At 43.0% G+C, this 21,171-nt stretch overlaps 1 protein-coding gene and 1 long non-coding RNA gene across 3 annotated transcripts; both read right to left on the reverse strand.

Annotated features, from left to right (window-relative positions):
* Window positions 1–304: 304 nt before the first annotated feature.
* Window positions 305–2,309, reverse strand: LOC139532437 (uncharacterized). 2 transcript variants are annotated; one of them, XR_011666573.1, is made up of 4 exons: window positions 2,270–2,309; window positions 1,671–1,763; window positions 1,486–1,569; window positions 308–1,259 (listed from the first exon to the last, which is right to left on the reverse strand). It is a non-coding gene; the product is annotated as an uncharacterized lncRNA (long non-coding RNA). The 2 variants fall into 2 exon arrangements; XR_011666572.1 differs by lacking the exon at window positions 2,270–2,309 and having other exon boundaries at window positions 305–1,259; window positions 1,671–2,257.
* Window positions 2,310–10,610: 8,301 nt separating this feature from the next.
* Window positions 10,611–20,713, reverse strand: LOC139532438 (sodium/potassium-transporting ATPase subunit alpha-1). Its single transcript, XM_071330010.1, has 21 exons — window positions 20,553–20,713; window positions 20,168–20,293; window positions 19,377–19,436; window positions 18,267–18,470; window positions 18,015–18,128; window positions 17,791–17,925; window positions 17,092–17,209; window positions 16,716–16,984; window positions 16,176–16,619; window positions 15,719–15,911; window positions 14,811–14,986; window positions 14,581–14,717; window positions 14,275–14,425; window positions 14,001–14,169; window positions 13,746–13,900; window positions 13,458–13,581; window positions 13,172–13,317; window positions 12,443–12,573; window positions 11,431–11,532; window positions 11,035–11,126; window positions 10,611–10,829 (listed from the first exon to the last, which is right to left on the reverse strand). The coding sequence occupies exons 1-21, from the start codon at window positions 20,562–20,564 to the stop codon at window positions 10,801–10,803; spliced, it is 3,087 nt and encodes a 1,028-aa protein (XP_071186111.1). The 5' UTR covers window positions 20,565–20,713; the 3' UTR covers window positions 10,611–10,800.
* Between the last annotated feature and the right edge of the window lie 458 nt (window positions 20,714–21,171).

The following is a 21,171-nucleotide window of genomic DNA, read 5'->3' on the forward strand; positions in this document are numbered from 1 at the left end:
CACACTACAATAAGACAATCTAAAATGGTGTTAATAATGAGCATTACATACAAACTCTAATGAAAACACATTCACTCAGACACTGACTTTTCCCCCACCACGACAGGTCAACTAAAGTCAAAGAAAACGATTTGAAATGCTAATTACATTGAATTTAATATTTTTATACACAAGACTTTGCTTCATGCCGATGTACAGTATCATCTAGGACTTGTTGTACCCAAGAAGCTGCTTGAAAGCGTTTGCATGAATTTTACTTGGAGAGACTTGATGGACAGATGGACAGACAGCTCAGGCACAGTGTGTGTGTGTGTGTGTGTGTGTGTGTGTGTGTGTGTGTGTGTGTGTGTGTGTGTGTGTGTGTGTGTGTGTGTGTGTGTGTGTGTGTGTGTGTGCATGTTCAAAGACGGAACTAAAAATATCTCAAATTGTATATACAAGCTGTGAGCCTGATCCAATAAATGAGTTACCATGGAAACTATCACGTTCCTGTCCCCGCAGAGCGAGCGAGAGGAAGCTCTTCTCTCTTTATCTGCATAATGCCCCCTAGTGGGGAAGAAATACCAGTCCACAAGTTGGTCTCAGAGTAGGATGAAGCTGTCCCTATTAGGCCTAAAGACTGATCTAAGGTCAGCTTTGCATTTGACCCATACGCAAACCCAGACCAAAAAATACAGTCTCTCTTTCATATAACACCACCATTGTTTTAGTTGAAGTTGCTCCCTTGTCACTGTATGCATCAAACAGCCAGGGGCGAAAATCTGATATCAACCTTGGAGGGGACAATTACATGAAATTTTCTCAGGAGCAATTCCTGAGGGGGACACCAAAAGTAGTGCTGTAACACATAGACTATGTTGTAATATGTTAAATGTATATTGAGGGACCATAATCACTACTACTGGATAATTGTTAGGTACAGTAGTTAACTGAAGGGTTGTCCCAACTTGTTTAAATCATTATAATACTAATAATAATAATAGTTATAGCAATGTTCCTTATCAGTGCAGTGTTCCTCTCTCTTGAAACGTCAACACTCTGTTTGCAAGAGTTTGCGGTTCTATAAATTGTGGGTGTGGCTGATATGGTTTTGTGTCATCACTGAGGTAACTGGACGATGCTGTGCCACTGTCCCCTATACTGGTGCTGCTGGCAACAAGGGTGACACCTGGTCCTGCCGTGGCTGTGACACTGTCCTCTGAAGTCTCTCTCCTTGGCTCTTTCCCTTTCACCACCCTCACTGACTCACAGTCTGTCTCCTAGAAAATAAATAAGGTGTTTGCCGTACTCCTAACTACCGGTACCCAAAACTACACAATTAATCACAACAGCAATACCATTGCCTTAAACAAATCTTGGTTCAGTCACCAGTTTAAATTGAGAGTGGGGGTATTCATGGCATTTTCCAATTATGTCCCTATTTTACAAGTCAAAAAAATTGAGAACCTTTCATAATGTTGCCAAACAAAGACTCAACTAACTTACCTGAGACTCCCTGTCTCTGCCAGTCTGTCCCTGCATATCTGTCCCCAGCTCTGCTGTCTGTGTGCCATCTGTTGCCTGCTCTGCCTAATGACATCATTGTGAAACATTTCCATTAGCATTTCACTTCTTTCTTATGAACATTTTATCAACTGGTCTTTGAGATATTAGGCTACTAGAGTTCTTACTTTGCGTTTTGGTGTACTGAAAAATACTCTGATGTCCGTCTTTTTACTTTTTTCTGACATTTTTCTACCTGGCTGGCTGGCTGACCGGTCTAGCTGCACACACACATTTACACAACACATGCTGCAACGTTTTGAAATTTTAACATAGTTTGTTTCATATTGGCAGGCTTCCAACAATAGCTGAATTTGCAAAGCTAGCGAGCACCAATTCCGTTTCTGTGGTGTTTGCTATAATCTTTGCTACCTGGTTAAAGGTGAAAAAAATAAAAAATTCACTAGCGACAATTTAGCTTTTGCAACGAGACCATTAAATATATTTAAGACAATGGTATAAGAGAGTGTAGTTCTGTTCAGTTTGGACTTCAGTTTATCGCTAACCTTATCACAGGGACTTTGAAGCACTACAGCTGCATGCTAATCTTGGAATAAACTGACGATAGCAAATATTCCATCTTTGACGACGCCACATAAATGGAATAGGTACTAGCTAGCTTGATAGTTAATGTTTGCGCGCTAGCTCTGCAAATTCAGCTAGTGTGTGAACCCTGCAACATTAAAAAAAATATATACATTGCTAAAGCGCGATTGACTGGATTAACCTCACGTCAGTTACGTACACTGAGTGCTTTTCTGACAGTAGATAAGAGCCCTCTATTACCTTGCCAGCTAAAGAACTGGCAGTGGATCAAACCATTGTGAGGCAAAGGGCGGGGGGGTCGCAATCTTGTGAAACTTAAAAACGCGCTATTAAGTGTCTATAATCAGCACAATTGCTTTCATTGCGTATTATTAATATTATTGAAATTACATAGTTATGTTTACAGTGATATATTGGGGGGGACAAATCATATTTTTCCCAGGATGGGGGGGTCGTGTCCCCCCCGTCCCCCCTGGGATTTCCGCCTATGCAAACAGCAGGTGATAATATGTTCCTTTTGAGTCGGTACCTTTGGTAAAACAACTATGGGGAGTAGCACTCTCGCGACTTCAATTGAAGAACTAAAATCACGGCTAACGAGGCCAATGAAATCCGCGCCTCGCTGGAAGCCTCGGCTTCCACAGGTGATAAGCCCGAGGCTCGGATTCATTCCTTCAATTCTTCCGCACTTCACCTCGATGTAAGCAGGAACGATTCACGCTACTAAAAACTAATATTTTTGGAACACAAGACTATCTGACTTTGTGCTAACTGAACTGTCCTTTTGTGGTACAGTGTGCTCATCCCCTGGACATTGTGTGCTGGAGTTTGTATTTGTTATCCTAATTTCCTGTAGCAATGAGATGAAGATGGCTAACAAGCTGGGTTTTTGCGACAATGCTCGAATGAATAAAAAGATAGTAATGTTTGTTGTCTTGTATGTCTCAGCTCAGTGCATACTCGGACGGTGTCAGTTACAGTTGCTTGCCCGCGGCTGGCACTGTTCCCCTAATCCACGGTGCAGGTTCTCTTGACAGTCGTATAGCATTCTTGAAGGAGCTTGGTCTTTCCGATGGTGACTTCCTCTCCCGGGTGCCCGTACCTCGACTGAGTCTCAGTTGCGGGATGCGGAAATGGATTGGGTATTTGGTCGAAGCAAACATCATGTCTGTATGTCAGTGGTGGCATACATCAAGCGATGGGGAGAGACTCGATCTCTCTTCCTCTTAATTTTCTGTCTCGCTCCCTATTGCTGGGGAGCAGTGCGCGCACATGCTCTCGCATTGGGCGACGCATGTCCCCGGTTGCCTCAACTCAGGTGGAGATCTTCTATCCAGGTGGGGCCCTCTCTCTCAGGAGTGGAGGCTACACCCCTGGCTGGTCTCCCAGATATAGGAAATCTTTGCGCATCATGAGAAAATGTACATTGTCATCTGTTTATGCGTTTAAGTGGCAGGTGTTGGGGCTTTGGTGCCAAAATAAAGGAATTGTTTGTTTTCAGAGTGCACATGGGGACATTTTAATGAGCAGGGTTGTTCATTCTCCACTTTGAAAGTGTTCATGGCGGCTATTTCAGCGTGTCAAGTGGGAATTGATGGCGCCACTAGCCCTTGCTGTGCGCTTCCTAAAAGGTGTGTGCCATCCCAGACGGGTTTCTAAACCTATTTCTCTCACTTGGGATTTAGCTTTGGTTGTGGATGCTATGTTTGAGGCCCCATTTTGAACCACTGGAGTCTGTGGATCTGAAGATCCTCTCCTACAAATCCTCCTTGCTCGTGGCTCCTGGCGACTCTAAAGTGACGAAGCATCCTAATGGCGCCTTCGCCCCAAAGGTCATGACTATGCCCTACAGGTCTCTAGCTTTGAGCTATTTCCCTTTTCGCTTCCTCCATTTGTTCTGAGAAGCAACTGCAGTTACATGCCCTGTGTCCAGTACGATCTTTATGCAAGTACATTGAGTGGACCCGGATCCGGTTATGTGACCAGCTTTTTGTATGTTTTGCTAATCCAGCTCAAGGCAGGGCACTCTCTAAGCAACGTCTCTCCCACTAGATTGTGGAGGCATATGGCAGCAAGGGGCAACGGTTACATAGCGGTGTACACATCCACTCCACTATGGGTCTGGCAGCATCTTAGGCATTATTTAAAGGGTTGGCTGTGGGGGATATTTGTGCTGCAGTGAGTTGGGCATCACCAGACACTTGGTGGTTACAGCTGGGACAGGAAAGGTGATTAGGCAGCTCGCTGTGTGCACAATAGATGTGGTAGAGAGGTCAATGGAACTCGACCAAAACAATGGAAAGTCATGGAAAGGCGTGGGGGAAAGATGCCTTGAGGGAAAGATCCTGAATCTCCTCATTGCCCCCTGGAAAATTTGGCCTACATTTGGGCTATTGTTTATATGTGTATTTCACACTATGTTGAGGTAAAAATCGGAGTATAATGCTGTATAGATGTCAACCCCAATACATGTTAATTTCATTGTCACCAATCCACTGCATTACAGTTAAAAACGACTTTGGTAACCTCCACTGCTTTCTCCATGTAGCTATGCTACCAGATTATATGAATAGGACTTAGCAGTCACTTCTTCTAAACCTGAAAATGGACTACTTCTAAATGTTATGCAGCGAAAACAGCCAAATATACCCAAACTCGACCATATATCCAAACTCGAACAGGCCCTCGACAGGGGCCTTTTACAATACATCGATGATGACAGATTTGAAGAATATCCTAGCCTAGCAGTTAAGCGCGTTGGGCCAGTAACTGAAAGGTCTTTGGTTCGAATCCCCGAGATGTCTAGTTGAAAAGTCTGTTGATGTGCCCTTGAGCAAGGAACTTAATCCTAATTGCTCCTGTAAATCGCTCTGTATAAGAGTGTCTGCTAAATGACTAAAATGTAATGTAAATGTAGATTTGTTGAATGTGTGCCAATCCCCCATGGTCTGCGTTCCATTGTCCTCCTTACCGGATCTATACCCGGACTACTACATCCTGCAAGGGGGGGGGGGTCTGCCATGGGCCATTTCATTTGGTATCGGTTGGTATAAAAGTTCTACCCGATTACATCATGAATAGTTGGTTTTCAAACACTATGAGATTCACAGTGATGTGGGGAGCAAGAACATACCCTCCCTCTGTCTAGAAACTTGTTGCAGGTTAAACTTTTAATCATTGGTTCAGGGCACAGAACAGAAAACCGTAAAACAAATAAAACATTTGAGGAACATTTATACTGTTCTGGAACAGAACCATTCTTTTAAAAGTATGGGAACCAGTTAATAGTGTTATTTTACGTTCCGGGCATTTTGAGTCCTACAAAAAATGTAACAAAGCGCCTCTGCAAAGCCCTGACTCTGTCACTCAGAAACGTATTCCAGTGTCTGCCTGCCAGCTGAAAATCTTTGCCAGTGTGTGTGGGTGTCAAATCAAATCAAATGTATTTATATAGCCCTTCTTACATCAGCTGATATCTCAAAGTGCTGTACAGAAACCCAGCCTAAAACCCCAAACAGCAAGCAATGCAGGTGCAATGCAGGTGTAGAAGCACGGTGGCTAGGAAAAACTCAGTAGAAAGGCACATGTGTATGATACCTTCCCCGCCCCCTCCGAAGCATAGGCCATTGTAGCCTACTGACATTACAAGCGTGATTCAGAAATTAGGGAGAGAGATTTTTAATTAGAGAAGAATGGATTCACTTTTTCAATGCTAGTTAAGGATACTATAGTTATCAGCTTTCACGTGTTTTTATTTTAATTCTGGTTCCCCTCTGCACACACAAGCTTGTTGGCTAGCTAGCTAGCTCTGGTCCAACGTTAAGCTAACTCTCGGAAGTTCAAAGACATTCAACGTTCCTTCATAGAAGCTGCTCCTCCGTAGATATAAACGCTTCAAGCTAAGCCTCCTCCTCCACCCTCTCTCGCTCTCTCCCAACCTGCAAACTTTCAGTCACATCTCGTGTCCTACACTTGTCTGTCCAATGCATGTAAATAACTATAGCTTTCCCCCTCCATAGCAAGCTGCTCTATCCGCACTGATTGGTGAAGTAATTTAATGTGGAGCTAATTGTAAAAAAAATCAATTGTAAACCGTTACTTTTTGGGGGTTTGAACCGGTTCAGAACTTTATTTTGCTGGTCGGAACAGTTGAACGGAACAGATTTTTTTTTTTCAGAACCAAACGATTGGAAAATAATTTCGGTTCCAATCACTACTTTTAATCCTACAATGTGATGTCACAGATCATTTTATAGGACATTTCTTCTTATCTTTTTAACCGCAGATCATATAAACGTGCCGTTTTCACATACAGTATGTAGACTGGTATGGTGCTGGAGATAATGAATATGAAGTTGAAAAGGGGTGGAATTGCCCTTTAAGAAAGCACTAAACTTTCCATGAACCCATGTCTCATTCATAACTGGATAATAAAGCCTGTATCCAGTTTGGAGTTTTTAGTGAATAGCATTCAGTCAGACAGGCCCTTAAGATAATTGAGGATAGGGGCTCAAACAGAGGACAGAGGGTAATCAAATACGGCCAGATGAAATCCTTGACTAATAGCTTTGGCATACCAATACCTTTTCACCATTGTGTGCATGTGTTCCGTATGACTCATTGTTTTGAAGCCATATTTGGCTTGACTTCAATGGATTTCACATGTTTGTTTGCAAGTGTTTTCATATTTCCATTCTCTCATTGTTTGTCTGGCCTAGTAATCAGACAAAGTAATCATATATAATCATAAACCTAGATCTACCTCACATACCCTCCCTCAACCTTGCTGTTGTCAGCATCAAAACAAAACAACTAATCCATCTGAATCTGTGTCACAAGCCTTGTGTTTTCTATCTATAACCATAGGGAGGGAGTTTTAGACTGTTATTTTAGGTGTTCTATTTTGGAATCCTACAGTTCAATAAGGATAACAGTGTTCAGAATTTCAACAGAGAATAACATGTGCAATCCTAAATTATCAAGTGCTTAAAGGTCCAGTGCAGTCAAAAACTAGATATTCATTTGTTTTATTCCTTTGTTTTAGGTTGGAATAATACTGTGAATTTATGAAAATTATGATAATGCCATTTAAGTCTAAGAGCTGTTTGAAAAGACTGCCTGAAATGTCAGCCTGTTTTGGTGGTATGGAGTTTTGGCCTGCCTGGTGACATCACCATGTGGTAAATTAGTTAATAGACCAATAACAAAGAGGGTTGCAAACCTCTCTGCCAATAAGAGCTAGTTTTCACTTTTCCCCTCACCACTCAGATCACTCCCAGACAGTCCTAGCAAATTTCTTGGTTGAGAAATTGCTCTTTGCTAAGAATCAAATCAAATCAAATGTTATTAGTCACATGCGCCGAATACAACAGGTGTAGACCTTACAGTGAAATGCTTACTTACGGGCCCCTAACCAACAATGCATTTAAAAAAAAATACAGATAAGAATAAGAGATAAAAGTAACACGTAATTAAAGAGCAGCAGTAAAATAACAATAGCGAGTCTATATCCAGGGTCGTACCGATACAGAGTCAATGTGCGGGGGCACCGGTTAGTTGAGGTAGTATGTACATGTAGGTAGAGTTATTAAAGTGACTATGCATAGATGACAACAGAGAGTAGCAGTGGTGTAAAGAGGGGGCGCACTGCAAATAGTCTGGGTATGTGTCACGATTGTTGGTTGAATTAATGGACCAAGGCGCAGCGTGCATAGAGTTCCACATGTTTATTGGATGAAACTCACAGAAAACAATAAAGCGCAAAACGAACCGTGAAACTAATGTAGTGCTCGCAGGCAACTAGACATAGACAAGATCCCACAAAATCCCAGTGGGAAAAGGCTACCTAAATATGATCCCCAATCAGAGACAACGATAGACAGCTGCCTCTGATTGGGAACTATACCAGGCCAACATAGAAATGAAAAAACTAGACTACCCTAGTCACACCCTGACCTAACCAAAATAGAGAATAAAAAGGATCTCTAAGGTCAGGGCATGACAGTATGTAACGACCGTTGTTGGAAGGATGGTCGGACCAAGATGCAGTGTGGGGTAGGTTAATAATTTTTATTATTGATAACCGGCACAAAAACAAGAAAAAGTAACAAACGAAACGTTCAGCTTTGTAGGGCTAAAAAGCAACAATACAAAAACAAGATCCCACACAAAACAGTTGAAAAAGGCTGCCTAAAAATGATCCCCAATCAGAGACAACGAATGACAGCTGCCTCTGATTGGGAACCATACCAGGCCAACATAGAAATGCAAAAACTAGAGTACCCACCCTAGTCACACCCTGACCTAACCAAAATAGAGAATTAAAAGGATCTCTAAGGTCAGGGCGTGACAGGGTAGCATTTGTCTAGATGTTCAGGAGTCTTATGGCTTGGGGATAGAAGCTGTTTAGAAGCCTCTTGGACCTAGACTTGGTGCTCTGGTACCGCTTGCCGTGCTGTAGCAGAGAAAACAATCTATGACTAGGGTGGCTGGAGTCTTTGACAATTTTTAGGGCCTTCCTCTGACACCGCCTGGTAAAGAGGTCCTGGATGGCAGTAAGCTTGGCCCCAGTGATGTACTGGGCCGTTTGCACTACCCTCTGTAGTGCCTTGCAGTCGGAGGCAGAGCAGTTGCCATACCAGGCGGTGATGCAACCAGTCAGGATGCTCTCGATGGTGCAGCTGTAGAACCTTTTGAGGATCTGAGGACCCATGCCAAATATTTTCAGTCTCCTGAGGGGGAATAGGTTTTGTTGTGCTCTCTTCACAACTGTTTTGGTGTGCTTGGACCATGTTAGTTTGTTGGTGATGTGGACACTAAGGAACTTGAAGCTCTCAACCTGCTCCACTGCAGCCCCGTCGATGAGAATGGGGACATACTCGGTCTTCTTTTTCCTGTAGTCCACAATCATCTCCTTTGTCTTGATCATGTTGAGGGAGATGTCGTTATCCTGGCACCACACGGCCAGGTCTCTGACCTCCCTATAGGCTGTTTCGTCAGGCCTACCACTGTTGTGTCATCGGCAAATTTAATAATGGTGTTGGAGTAGTGCCTGGCCGTGCAGTCATGAGTGAACAGGGAGTACAGGAGGGGACTGAGCACGCACCCCTGAGGGGCCCCTGTGTTGAGGATCAGCATGGCGGATGTGTTGTTACCTACCCTTACCACCTGGGGGCGGCCCGTCAGGAAGTCCAGGATCCAGTTGCAGAGGGAGGTGTTTAGTTCCAGGGTCCTTAGCTTATTGATGAGCTTTGAGGGCACTGTGGTGTTGAATGCTGAGCTGTAGTCAATTAATAGCATTCTCACGTTGGTGTTCCTTTTGTCCAGGTGGGAAAGGGCAGTGTGGAGTGCAATAGAGATTGCATCATCTGTGGATCTGTTGGGACGGTATGCAAATTGGAGTGGGTCTAGGGTATTCTGGGATGATGGTGTTGATGTGAGCCATGACCAGCCTTTCATAGCACTTCATGGCTACAGACGTGAGTGCTACGGGTCGGTAGTCATTTAGGCAGGTTACCTTAGTGTTCTTTGGCACAGGGACTATGGTGGTCTGCTTAAAACATGTTGGTATTACAGACTCGGACAGGGAGAGGTTGAAAATGTCAGTGAAGACACTTGCCAGTTGGTCAGCGTATGCTCGCAGTACACGTCCTGGTAATCCGTCTGGCCCTGCGGCCTTGTGAATGTTGAATTGTTTAAATGTCTGACTCACATCGGCTGCTTAGAGCGTGATAACACAGTCTTCCGGAACAGCTTGTGCTTTTGTGCATGTTTCAGTGTTATTTGCCTTGAAGCGAGCATAGAAGTAGTTTAGATCGTCTGGTGGGCTCGTGTCACTGGGCAGCTCTCGGCTATGCTATGTTTTCTTAAAGAAGCTATTTTTGTTTATTTTTGACTATTTTAATTGAAAACAATCATAGTAAGGTACTTAATTGTTATCCAGAAATGATTTGATATTGAGATAAAAACAGCTGACCTTAAAAGTAACTATAAGGTTAAAATATCACTTTTAAAAGTTAATATTCTATAAACTCACACCCAAATAATGTTGTTGACTCATTGTATACTCACTCATACTTCTGGCCAAAGCATAAATTAGAGAAAAAAAAACCCACCTCAAACAGTGTTTAAAAAATGCTTGCTATTTCCTCATATACCATGACATCACGTTGGCAGAGCTGGCCAATCAGCTGTTGAATATTTTAAATGACTGGTATACGACCACACCATTCTGTTGTTGGAGTACGCACACACCATTCAAACACAGAAAAGCTGCTTTTTAACATACTTCAATACAATTGTTTGGAAGTAAAAACTATTTCACTCATATTGTAATTCATTATAGGTCATATTTCATAGAACTATGCAAACACTGGACATTTACTTTAAACAAATAAGACACAACTATACTAGGTTATTTCTCCCATAGATGCAACACAATTTAAGCCTACAGGTCTTACATTAAATCCAAACCAATAAATCTAAATAATTCAGACAACAAAAAATGAATACAGTCTTAAGCATTCGTGTTGAAGTGATGTTTATTTCAATTTGCATTATCACAATCAAGAACTCCTCAATGCAGCTGAGTGCACCATCACAGTGTTCATTGGATGTAATGGTAATGTAGCAGATTGAAATGTAGTGTAATGTTGTTGGTTGAGATGTAGCAGCAGAGTGAGATTGAGTGATCCTGGGGATAGCCTCTTTTTGTCAGTAGTAGGTCTCCTGTTCCACCCAACCTTAAAGAAGAGACAATTCAGAGAGAAGAACACAATTAGTTAGATTTCATCTCGTCACTGAAAATCTCCATGAGACAAATTAAATAATTTGTTCTTCCCAATCCTGCATGCCATTGTCATGTTATAACACAATTATTAACTTTGATGTAAAATTGTCGACGCTATCTTAACAGCTTGTTTTCGTCCATAGTCCCTGAGCACTTACCTCCTGGGTTTCGTCGCAGGATGTATCTTCTACCCTCATCATAGAGGAAGATGAGCAGAGAGTAGGGCAAGGCACAGAACCACCAGCAAGGCCTGAGGAAAGAGAGAAGGAAAGAGAGAAGAATAGAGAGAAGGAAAGAATAAAGAGATTAAGTTGAGCGTAAAACAGCGAGGTAATGCGCTGACAGGGCCCCTAAATGTCAAATAGCGTTTTCTCTCTTGGTTGGGCAGTAAACTCCATTACACTTCAGCTAACTAGTGAACCCCAACTGATCCTGAGGCCACAGTAGTCTCCTCCACCCATTGTAATATCCATCCATTTTACCACTCATCTTTTAAAACGGGTGAGCTTTGTTCCAAGCTGATATACAGAAGAGAATCAGAAGGGTCTACTCACTTGAGTGGGTACATTCTGAGGGCGACATCCATTCCAGGACAGTAGGACAGGAAGACAGCCAGGGCAGTTTCCTCAAACAGTCCGAAGATAAGAATACGGTTCCTGAGATGGGAGGAAAAAAAGAAAAAAAATCATGGATTTGATACCAACAGGGTGGATATTGATTTAGAAGTCAGTTGCAGGGCTGTATGCACATTAACTCCCCTCTGGCAAACAGTTCAGCTTCATCATGACCAAAACCACCCACCACCTGAACAGTTTCTTTCCCCGTGCTGTGGCCCTCACCAACTGGCCAATAGTGACCAAAGCACATTGCAATCTGTGATGCACACTGCATCAAGTATCCAACACTTAGCGACCTTGTCTAGAAGTTCTGGCCTCTTGGTGTAATGGTATAGGTGTTGGCTTGACAGTCACTGGACATGGTTTCGAGTTCCGGTTGGGGCTACCCCCTGAATTTGCTACATTGGTGTCAGAAATGTTATGGTGGCCATGTGGTCACCGGAGAGGTTGGAACATGTCAGGGACATGGTATAGAGGAACGTGGGGACACACTCTCCCAAAGGAAGGGGGTAATGTAGCGACCTTAACCCAACACCTCATTGAGAGGTTTGGTGTAATGATTAAGGTGTTGGCTTAACAGTTGCTGGACCTGGGTTCAAGTCCCGGTCAGGGCTACCCCTGAATTCTCTACAATATATTTATACTGTAAATGTGTATATCCTCTCTTACTCTTCAGTTCTATGCACATTTTATCAATTTTGTATATAATGTATTTAAACTTTGTGTAAATTGCTCTGTCTGTATTCTGGCCTTTAATGTTGTCTATTGCTAGCAGCACCATATCACCAAGTACAATTGTGAGTATGTGTAAATGTACTTGGTGAATAAAGGTGATTCTGATTCTGGTGATGTGTAAGTCAAGACCAGAGCAGTGAAGATCAAGCTTCAGAAAAAACCTCTTAGGACCCAGACCTAGACCAAGACCACAAAGATCGATGTGTGTACTCACTTCATTCCCTGCTGAAGGATGGAGTTCCTCCTGGTCTTACAGATGATCAAATCGGCCCACTGTACAACTACAATACTGGCAAAGAATGCTGTGTGGCAGGTGAACTCCACAATCTTTCTGCGCTCATATGTCTGAAGGATGGATCATAGACCATAGAAAGAGAGAGAGTGTGTAGAGAGACATATGGAAAAAAGAAGAGTGAGAGGACATATGTTTCTTACATTTGTACTTTACAGTAGTGAAGATTACTGACTACTCTGTTACCAAATGTGTGGTGAACCTGTGTGCCGGCGGCAGCAGTGGCATTCACAAATGGTAGTTCTGGAGGAATAGTAGCAAGCTATCTACAAAGCCCAAAATAACGGAGAGGACTGTTGGGGCCGGTGAGGTGCATTGCTGAGGCTACGGACCTGTATGTCTGAATCCCTGGCTGTGACTGAGATGCTCCGTATTTTTTCAAGACAATCGATATTTCCTCTGCTGACTATCCGAAATGAAAGCTTCTCAACTTTCTTGATAATGTATCAGATTTACTTATTTATTTTGTTATCTTGAATTTCCAGATATATACGCAATTCAGCTTTCAGCTGCCATGTCTGCTGGAATAAACTAAACAAAAAAATTGGGAGAGAGATTGAAAAAGCTCTTATCGAGAACTTATCAGATCAAAACAAGGCCAATGCTAATCCGTTAGTACAGCAAAAAGCAGAGCGGTGTTTGTGTACTTACCCACTGCTGGCCGTAGCTGTCCTCCATGTCGTTCATTATCTTGTTGTCCCAGTCCACACGAATACCCAGCAAATCCATGGGCAAGAACCCGTTCTCAGCCAGGATAACAAAGTATGTGAAGAAACCGGCTGTGGCCTGCATCATACCTGTGAAGAGTAAAAATGAGGAGAGTATTTTTGTCAGTGAAGAGGCATTGATCAGCTATGAAACTGACTGGCCAACATACAACGAAACAAGACCCGGTAAAGGCAGGCAAAACAGAAGAAGGGCCAAATTTACTCCTTACCAATTTGACCGTAGGCTATGCTAATGAGCCGCTCATTCACCAGTTTGTCAGTTTTGGGGTTTCTGGGCTGTCGCTTCATGATGTCGTTCTCAGCTTCTTCATAGGCCAGGGAGATAGCTGGGACCTTGAAGGTAATGATGGGAAAGATCATCGTTGGTAACTTTGATGTTAGTTCAAAGACCTTCCAAACAAACTCTAAAATGATCATGTACATTGTTCTTCATAACGCAGCAGAACACATTATCAGATTGTTCACAAAGGAGGAGTATCCACATCTGAAAGACCCACCATGTCAGTTCCCAGGTCGATACAGAGGATGGTGACAGTTCCTAGGGGCAGTGGAATGTTGGCGATGATGAAGAGGAGGAAGGGTGAGATTTCTGGAATATTACTGGTCAGGGTGTAGGCGATGGACTTCTTCAAGTTGTCAAAGATCAGACGGCCTGAGGGGAAATAGAGGATGGGGGGAAGGAATAGTCAGGGTGATGAGAGAAGGATGGAAAAACCCAACAGATTGCTGGTCATTGCCAGAGCTTCTCTTACCCTCTTCAACACCAGTCACGATGGAGGCAAAGTTGTCATCCAGGAGGATCATGTCTGCAGCCTGCTTGGAGACGTCAGATCCAGAGATACCCATAGCAACACCGATGTCAGCCTTCTTCAGAGCAGGAGAATCGTTCACACCATCACCTGTCACAGCCACAATAGCACCCTGTGGATAAGTAAGAGAGGTGTTTACAGATGTTAGAAACTCCAAAAGTAAGATGCAATCATCCTGACTGACTCATGAGCATGAATTAATTCAATAAAATAGTACCTGACGCTGGCAACCCTCCACAATGATCAGCTTCTGCTGAGGAGAAGTTCTGGCAAACACAATCTCAGTGTGATGGGCCAAAATGTCATCCAACTGTTCGGCTGACAGGTCCTTCAGCTCTCCACCGTGGACAACACAGGCCTTGGCATCTCTGGAGGGTACAAATATAAGCTAAATATAGGGGCTTGTATTGGTCTGTTCTGATGATGCCCCAAAAAGGCTAAATAAATGTTTCTGTCACTCCTCTTTAAGTTTAGACAGTGTGATGACATACACTGAAATGATCCCAAACAAATTGCAACATACCTTGGATTAACCTCAGAAACTGGGATTTTCAGACGAGCAGCGATGTCCTCAACAGTCTCGTTTCCTTCAGAAATTATGCCCACACCCTTGGCAATGGCTTTAGCAGTGATGGGATGATCACCAGTGACCATGATAACCTAAGGGAAGGAAGGGAAGAGGAGTGGTCTGATCACAGTGGCTCCTATGTGAATTGACTGAAGAGTCTTGTGTTTAGTATGATATTGCCATACCTTGATTCCAGCACTCCTGCACTTTCCCACAGCGTCAGGCACAGCAGCACGGGGAGGGTCAATCATGGACATTAGGCCAACGAAGCACAGATTCTCAGTTGGGAAGTTCACCTCTTCACAATCAAACTGGAAGCACTCAGCGAACTGGTCATCAGGGAGCTGGAAATGACAGAAACCTGAAAAAGACACAGAGTCAGAGACACGCCACAACAAATTCTTCATGTTCTAGACCAGTCAGGGCCCAACTGGGTTGTGGTCACAAAGAAATAAATTAAGAGTACAGATTATGTTGGGACAATATACAAAAGGTTTTGAGAAAGATCATTTTGTTATTGGTTTCTTTTCATTTTAAAAATGTAATGAATTGAAGGTTATTTGTTGATGTTAAAATTTAAAGCGGCAATCAGCAATTGAAACAATAACAAAGCAGGCTCCCCACAGCTGGTTCGGTAAAAAGCTGAGGGATGGGGCTGGAGAAATGATACCCCTCATAGACAGAGCTATGGATGCAAGGATTGACCATCCATGATATCAAAATTATAGTTTAACAATGTTTTGAGGCTATTCAGTGTTGTTTTACATTTACTTTGTTTACAAACATTGGAGTAAAAAAAAAGCTTATATTTTGGGTTATGATGGTTTACGACAGTTGAACTAATTAGGCATTTATTCAGTTATATTCTTCAAGAATCAATAGGTACTTATCAATAAGTAAAAAAATTGAGAATAAAAGATGTAGCAACTCCAGATTGCCTCTATGTTATGTCATTAGATTTGGGGCGGGGTCGCAAGAAATTCTGGTTGAAGAAATGGGGCCCCACTGAAAAATGTTGAATACCACTGTTCTAGACTTTTCATTCAGTCCAAAACCTTTGAATGCATATTTTCCCATACTGGTGCCCTCTTACCCAGCACTCTCTCTCCCAGCCCTCCCAGCTCTTCGTAAGAGTTCTGGAAGGCTTCCTTCAGCTCGTCATCCAGAGGCTGTTCTTTGCCCTGGATCAAAATGGTGGAGCAGCGGTCCAGAATCCTCTCAGGGGCTCCCTTCATCACCAGCAGGTGTTTGGACTCTCCGGACACGATGTTCTTATGAATGGAGAGCTAGGGGCGAAATGAATTGGATTTTGATCAGATGACACCATGAAGAGAGTTTAAATTTAAATTAGCAGGCAATGACCAGTAAGTAGCCTACAGTGCCTGGAAAACTAAAGTTCTGGCAACTTTTTGGATGTCGATACAAAGTGGCATTTCCAAGCTGATTGAGAAAATCCATCCATCCTGATTTTGAGTCTATCACACCACCTTCTACAACTCAGTTTAACCCGTTGCTAACCCACAGATACCACAAAGAGTGCATGTGGTTACCTGATATTTGTTGGTGGAGTTGAAGGGAATCTCAGCGATCTTGCTGTACTTCTCTCTCATGTCTTTGACAGACCCGCAGCACAGCTCGATACACTTCAGCAGGGCAGACTCTGAAGCATCACCAGCCACATCTCTCTTGAGGATAGGTACGTTGTTCTGTTCTGCCAGGAAGACGGCACGGTTGCACAGGCCAGCGACTCTAGCCAGGGCAGCCCAGGTGGCAGAGCTTTTGTCGAAGCAGGTACCACTCTGGTTCTCTGTGGTGTCAGCCTCATGGATCTGGTTGTCGAACCACATGTGAGCCACGGTCATTCTGTTCTGAGTCAGGGTTCCAGTCTTGTCAGAGCAAATGGTGGAGGTGGAGCCCAAGGTCTCAACAGCTTCGAGATTCTTCACCAGGCAGTTCTTCTTGGCCATACGCTTGGCAGTCAGAGTTAAACACACCTACGGTAGAAAGCCATATTAGACAGTTAAATAATCAACAAGTTTTGTTGTTAGGACTGAAGTTTTTGTTAAACATGACTTTTCATCAGTACTCACAGTTACAGTAGCCAGGAGACCCTCTGGCACATTAGCAACGATGATTCCAATGAGGAAGATGACAGCTTCCAGCCAACCATATCCCAGAATGAGGGAGAGGACGAAGAAAGACACGCCCAGGAAGACGGCCACACCGGTGATGATGTGGATGAAGTGCTCAATCTCTTTGGCTATAGGCGTCTTACCACCCTCCAGACTCGTGGCCAAGGTGGCGATACGACCCATGACAGTGTGGTCACCAGTGTTGATGACGATACCTCTGGCAGTTCCTGACAAAACATGGAGAATATGGTTTAGAGTCACAAAATGGCTAAGTGATACATTTCAAGTTATTTGAACTATTCAATCACTACGGCTAGTTACACAAGTTATTTACCTTCAACACAGTTGGTAGAGAAGAAGGCAATGTTCCTTGTCTCCAGGGGGTTGTCATTGGAGAAATCCGGAGTACGTGTCTGGGGCTCAGATTCACCAGTGAGGGAGGAGTTGTCCACCTGAGTGGGAAAAGAGAATTGCATTAATACAACATTGAATGACACTAAAGGCGTCCGCATGCTTCCCATCCGAAACAGTTCAGAACAGTTTGTCATATAATATGATGACATTTTGTGCTGTTTTTATTTGTTTTGGTCTCTGGCAAGTTTCTGGGGGGCTGTTGGTACACACACAAACAAATTCTCGAGGCCAGCCAAAGTTCAGGTGCCAAAGTCTATGCCCCTTCGTCGGTCATTGGTCAACAGTAGTGATTTTGTTGTCATTCAACGATAGACGATTTGTTTTCATTCACATTTTTTCACTTGAGAAATACTGCACCAAAAATCTTATTTAGATTGCGCAACCAAGATCTCCTTAGCAAAAACATCAACATTTATGACATATTTCTTGAATTATCTTAGATTCATTCGGACTATTTTGAGAAAGTGTATACTGGCTACGGCATCTCAAAATGGACAAACAGTACTATTGTCGATTTTTCAAGCAAAGGTCTTTTAAGGGAGTATGCCAGCCAAACCGAAGCATGCGGAAGCCTTAGGTTACATATCTGACCCATGATCTTGGATTGTAAAGTACCCACCTTGCAGCCGCTGGCAGAGACGATACGCAAATCAGCAGGGATCCTATCTCCTCCTTTCACCTCCACCAGATCTCCAACCACCACTTCTTCAGCGTTGATGTTCTTCTTCTCACCGTCACGGACAACCAGGGCTTGCTACAAGGCAGAGGACAGGATTACAATCCGTAGACATGACAATACAATCAAGTTCTTCTCAGAGGTGTTTGAAAAGGCAGAAGTCTAACCTGTGGGACCAGGTTCTTGAAGGAGTCCATGATCTTTGAGCTCTTGGCCTCTTGGTAGTAGGAGAAACAGCCAGTGACAATGACGACAACAGAGAGCACAACACCCAGGTACAACTGTGAGGGACAGAAACGAAGAGGGAGAAAGACTATGAGACTATTAAGTTACGGTTAAGTGAGAAAACCCTTTCAGGCACTAGAGGCATTGTAGTTTTTGTTAAGTCTCAAATGATCTCAGAATTCTATAATTCTCACATTATCATTGGCCGGCTCATCCTCGGAGGCGGCCTGGATTCCGTAGGCCAGGAAGCAGAGCATAGCACCAATCCATAGGAGCATAGAGAACCCACCAAAGAGCTGCCTGCAGAACTTCACCCACTCAGGGGTAGTGGGAGGAGGGGTCAGGGTGTTGGGGCCATCACGGAGAAGGATCTCCTTAGCCCGAGCTGAGGATAAACCCTGGATGGGGGAGGGATGAGAGAGAAGGAGAGAGGGGAAAGGTAGAGTGAAGAGAAAGGAGGAGGGAGGAAAGCAGGAAGAGGGAAGAGCAAGAGGCAGAGTAAGAGGCAGTAGAGTGATTACCTATGGAACTCAAAACTTTCCCCTCCCCTTTTGTCAGCAAGAAAATCTGTCCTCCCCCCATACCTCGCCCCGCCCCTCATCACTACATAGTGCTTTCAATGTTCCCGTGTGAATGTGGCCCTGGTAGTGGAAATTCTGCTTAATCCCTGGATCAAATATCAACAGATCATTATCTCTGCTCCATCAACCAAAATAGTGTTTAACTGTTATCCTTTCCACACAAAACAATGTTTAGGCCTGTCCTAATTGTACTCCACACAAAGCTGAAGATATTTCAGATATTGTGTCCCTTGCATTAGACCTACCCTATGGCTTGTTAAAAGTTGTTAATGTGTATCTGACTTGCTGTCACACAAATGGAAAAAGTCTCATCCATATGTTCTATGCACCGTTTTAACTTCCACTCACTGTCATGTCTAATGTTGTGGTTATATGTTGTGTTTACTATGTATGCCGCTTTTCCGGCCAGGGCTCACTTTTAAAAGAGATGTACATCTCAATGTGACCTCGCTGGTTAAATAAAGGATTCAAAAAATAAAATGAAAAGAATGTAATGGGAGTCACACAATCGGAAAATATATATTTGACTCAGTGGTAGATAGTGATGTCATCATGACTCAGAAGGCAGATGAAGTTCTACCTACGATATGACCTCGTGCCGTAACCTCCACGACCTCAATGCGCTTCAAATTACAGTCAGAAATAATTCGTAGGAGCAGCTGATACAACTGGTTGTCAGTTTTTTAAAAACGGAGGCACACATGCACACACATATTCACTCACCTTGGCTAAGTCTGTGCCGTATTTCCTATGAAGTTCATCCAAGGTCAACTTGTGGTCATCCTAAATCAGAGAGAGGGAGAGAGAGAGATTGAGAAAGAAAGAAACAGTTTCTTGTTGAACTAGGGAGTTCTCTCAACTTTTCCCCATGGCGGAAGTATATGCAGAACATGCATAGTTAATGAAACACATTCCTCAAACAATTTGAAATGATCCTAGGTATGATGAGGTTATGCTGCATCGATTTCAATATAAACCACAGATAAGTCATGCGTTTCTTTATGATAGATGGAATTGTCTGGTTCACATTTCTGCCCTGAAAAAGTACTGCACAGTGCACACGTTTTGATTCTGCTCCGTGTAAAAAAAAGCAGTTTCCAAAGATACGCTACTGTTCCTCTGAAGTTTAAACGCAGGCTATTGGGGTTTTGAAACTGCTCCCAAGGCTCCCTGCAGAGTAATAGTAAGTCAATTAAAATGCTAATGAGTACCCAAATGCAAGTCTAGAAACTACAGAGCTTGATGCACATTTGAAAGGTTGTGTGTTGTACCTTTTCTGATCCACAGAGACTAATAGGCTTACTGTTTACCTTAGTCTTTTCTTGGTGAAAATACTGACCGTTTTGATGCTATATCACACTATTTAAATCATCTCTGGGACTACGGATTCAAAGTTTGGCAGCCAACTCCAGTGCTTTGATGTGTAAATTGCATATGGATAAATGTGCATTGTTCATGTCAACTAAATTAGATTAATCTAATTAGTAAATTAATAAATAATCAGTTTTCCTCACCAGGTCAACTTCCTTTTTCAGATCATCCATGTTCTTCTTCTCCTTTGCTTTCTTCACCTCCTTTTTACTCTTTTTATTTCCACCGTCCTCTGAGGTCGCCGCCAGCTTATAATCATCTTTCCCCTTCTGTATATCAAAAGGTACGTTAATGATGAGAAAGTGTGAACTATCGATGTGCCTCTTTCCTAATGAGGGCTTAGATAAGGAGTGCATTCAGAACTTTATCAAATATATAACTTTTTTTTTTAAACTAAGAAGCAGCCATGAACCGAGGGCTAAACCTTTAATATGAACTGCAAAGAAAACGACAGATTTTTTAAAAGTTGAAAGAACACAATATAAGTAAATCCAAATCTTAATACTTAAAAGTGAAATCCAGACTTACTCCAAGCCCCATCCTTGCACTGCTGTCCTAGGACTCTCAATCCCAGTGGTTTGTAACGAGAATATACTTGCTCCTTATCCTGAGAAACTCCACCTGTTACACGTTTACACTTCTCTCTCTCACTTTCTCGACGTCTCAAGTCACCCCAGAGCTCCCTGGATAGCTAACTCAGGTTTGAATATATTTATATACCCGACTGGTTTACCTGCCCAAGGGGAGGTACACAGGAGGAATGAGGCAGGTGAGTGGAGAGGGGGCTGAGGATGGGAGGGGTTGGGGAGAAGGAGGGGGATCTGTGAAATGTAATTTATTTATTTATTCAACCTTCACCTATACAGCTTGGTCATTTTGACGACAAGGCCGCTGAAAGAAAGAATCCGTCTGAAGTTGACGGTAATAACAGTGTGTAGTGGAATGGAAAAGAAGTTGACAGTAATAACAGCGTGGAGTGAAATGGAAAAGAACGAGGACAATGAATGAATAAAGATCATTTTCTTTCTTTCTGCTGTACTTACTTTCTCACTTGTTGGTTGATTTGAAAGAAATCCTGCACCTTTGAAGCTAAATAATATCACGAAAAGCTGTTGAAGCGAGCATAAAGAACTGTGTTTGTACATTC

This window comes from Salvelinus alpinus, chromosome 10, assembly GCF_045679555.1.
Source record: "Salvelinus alpinus chromosome 10, SLU_Salpinus.1, whole genome shotgun sequence".
Taxonomy (NCBI): domain Eukaryota; kingdom Metazoa; phylum Chordata; class Actinopteri; order Salmoniformes; family Salmonidae; genus Salvelinus; species Salvelinus alpinus.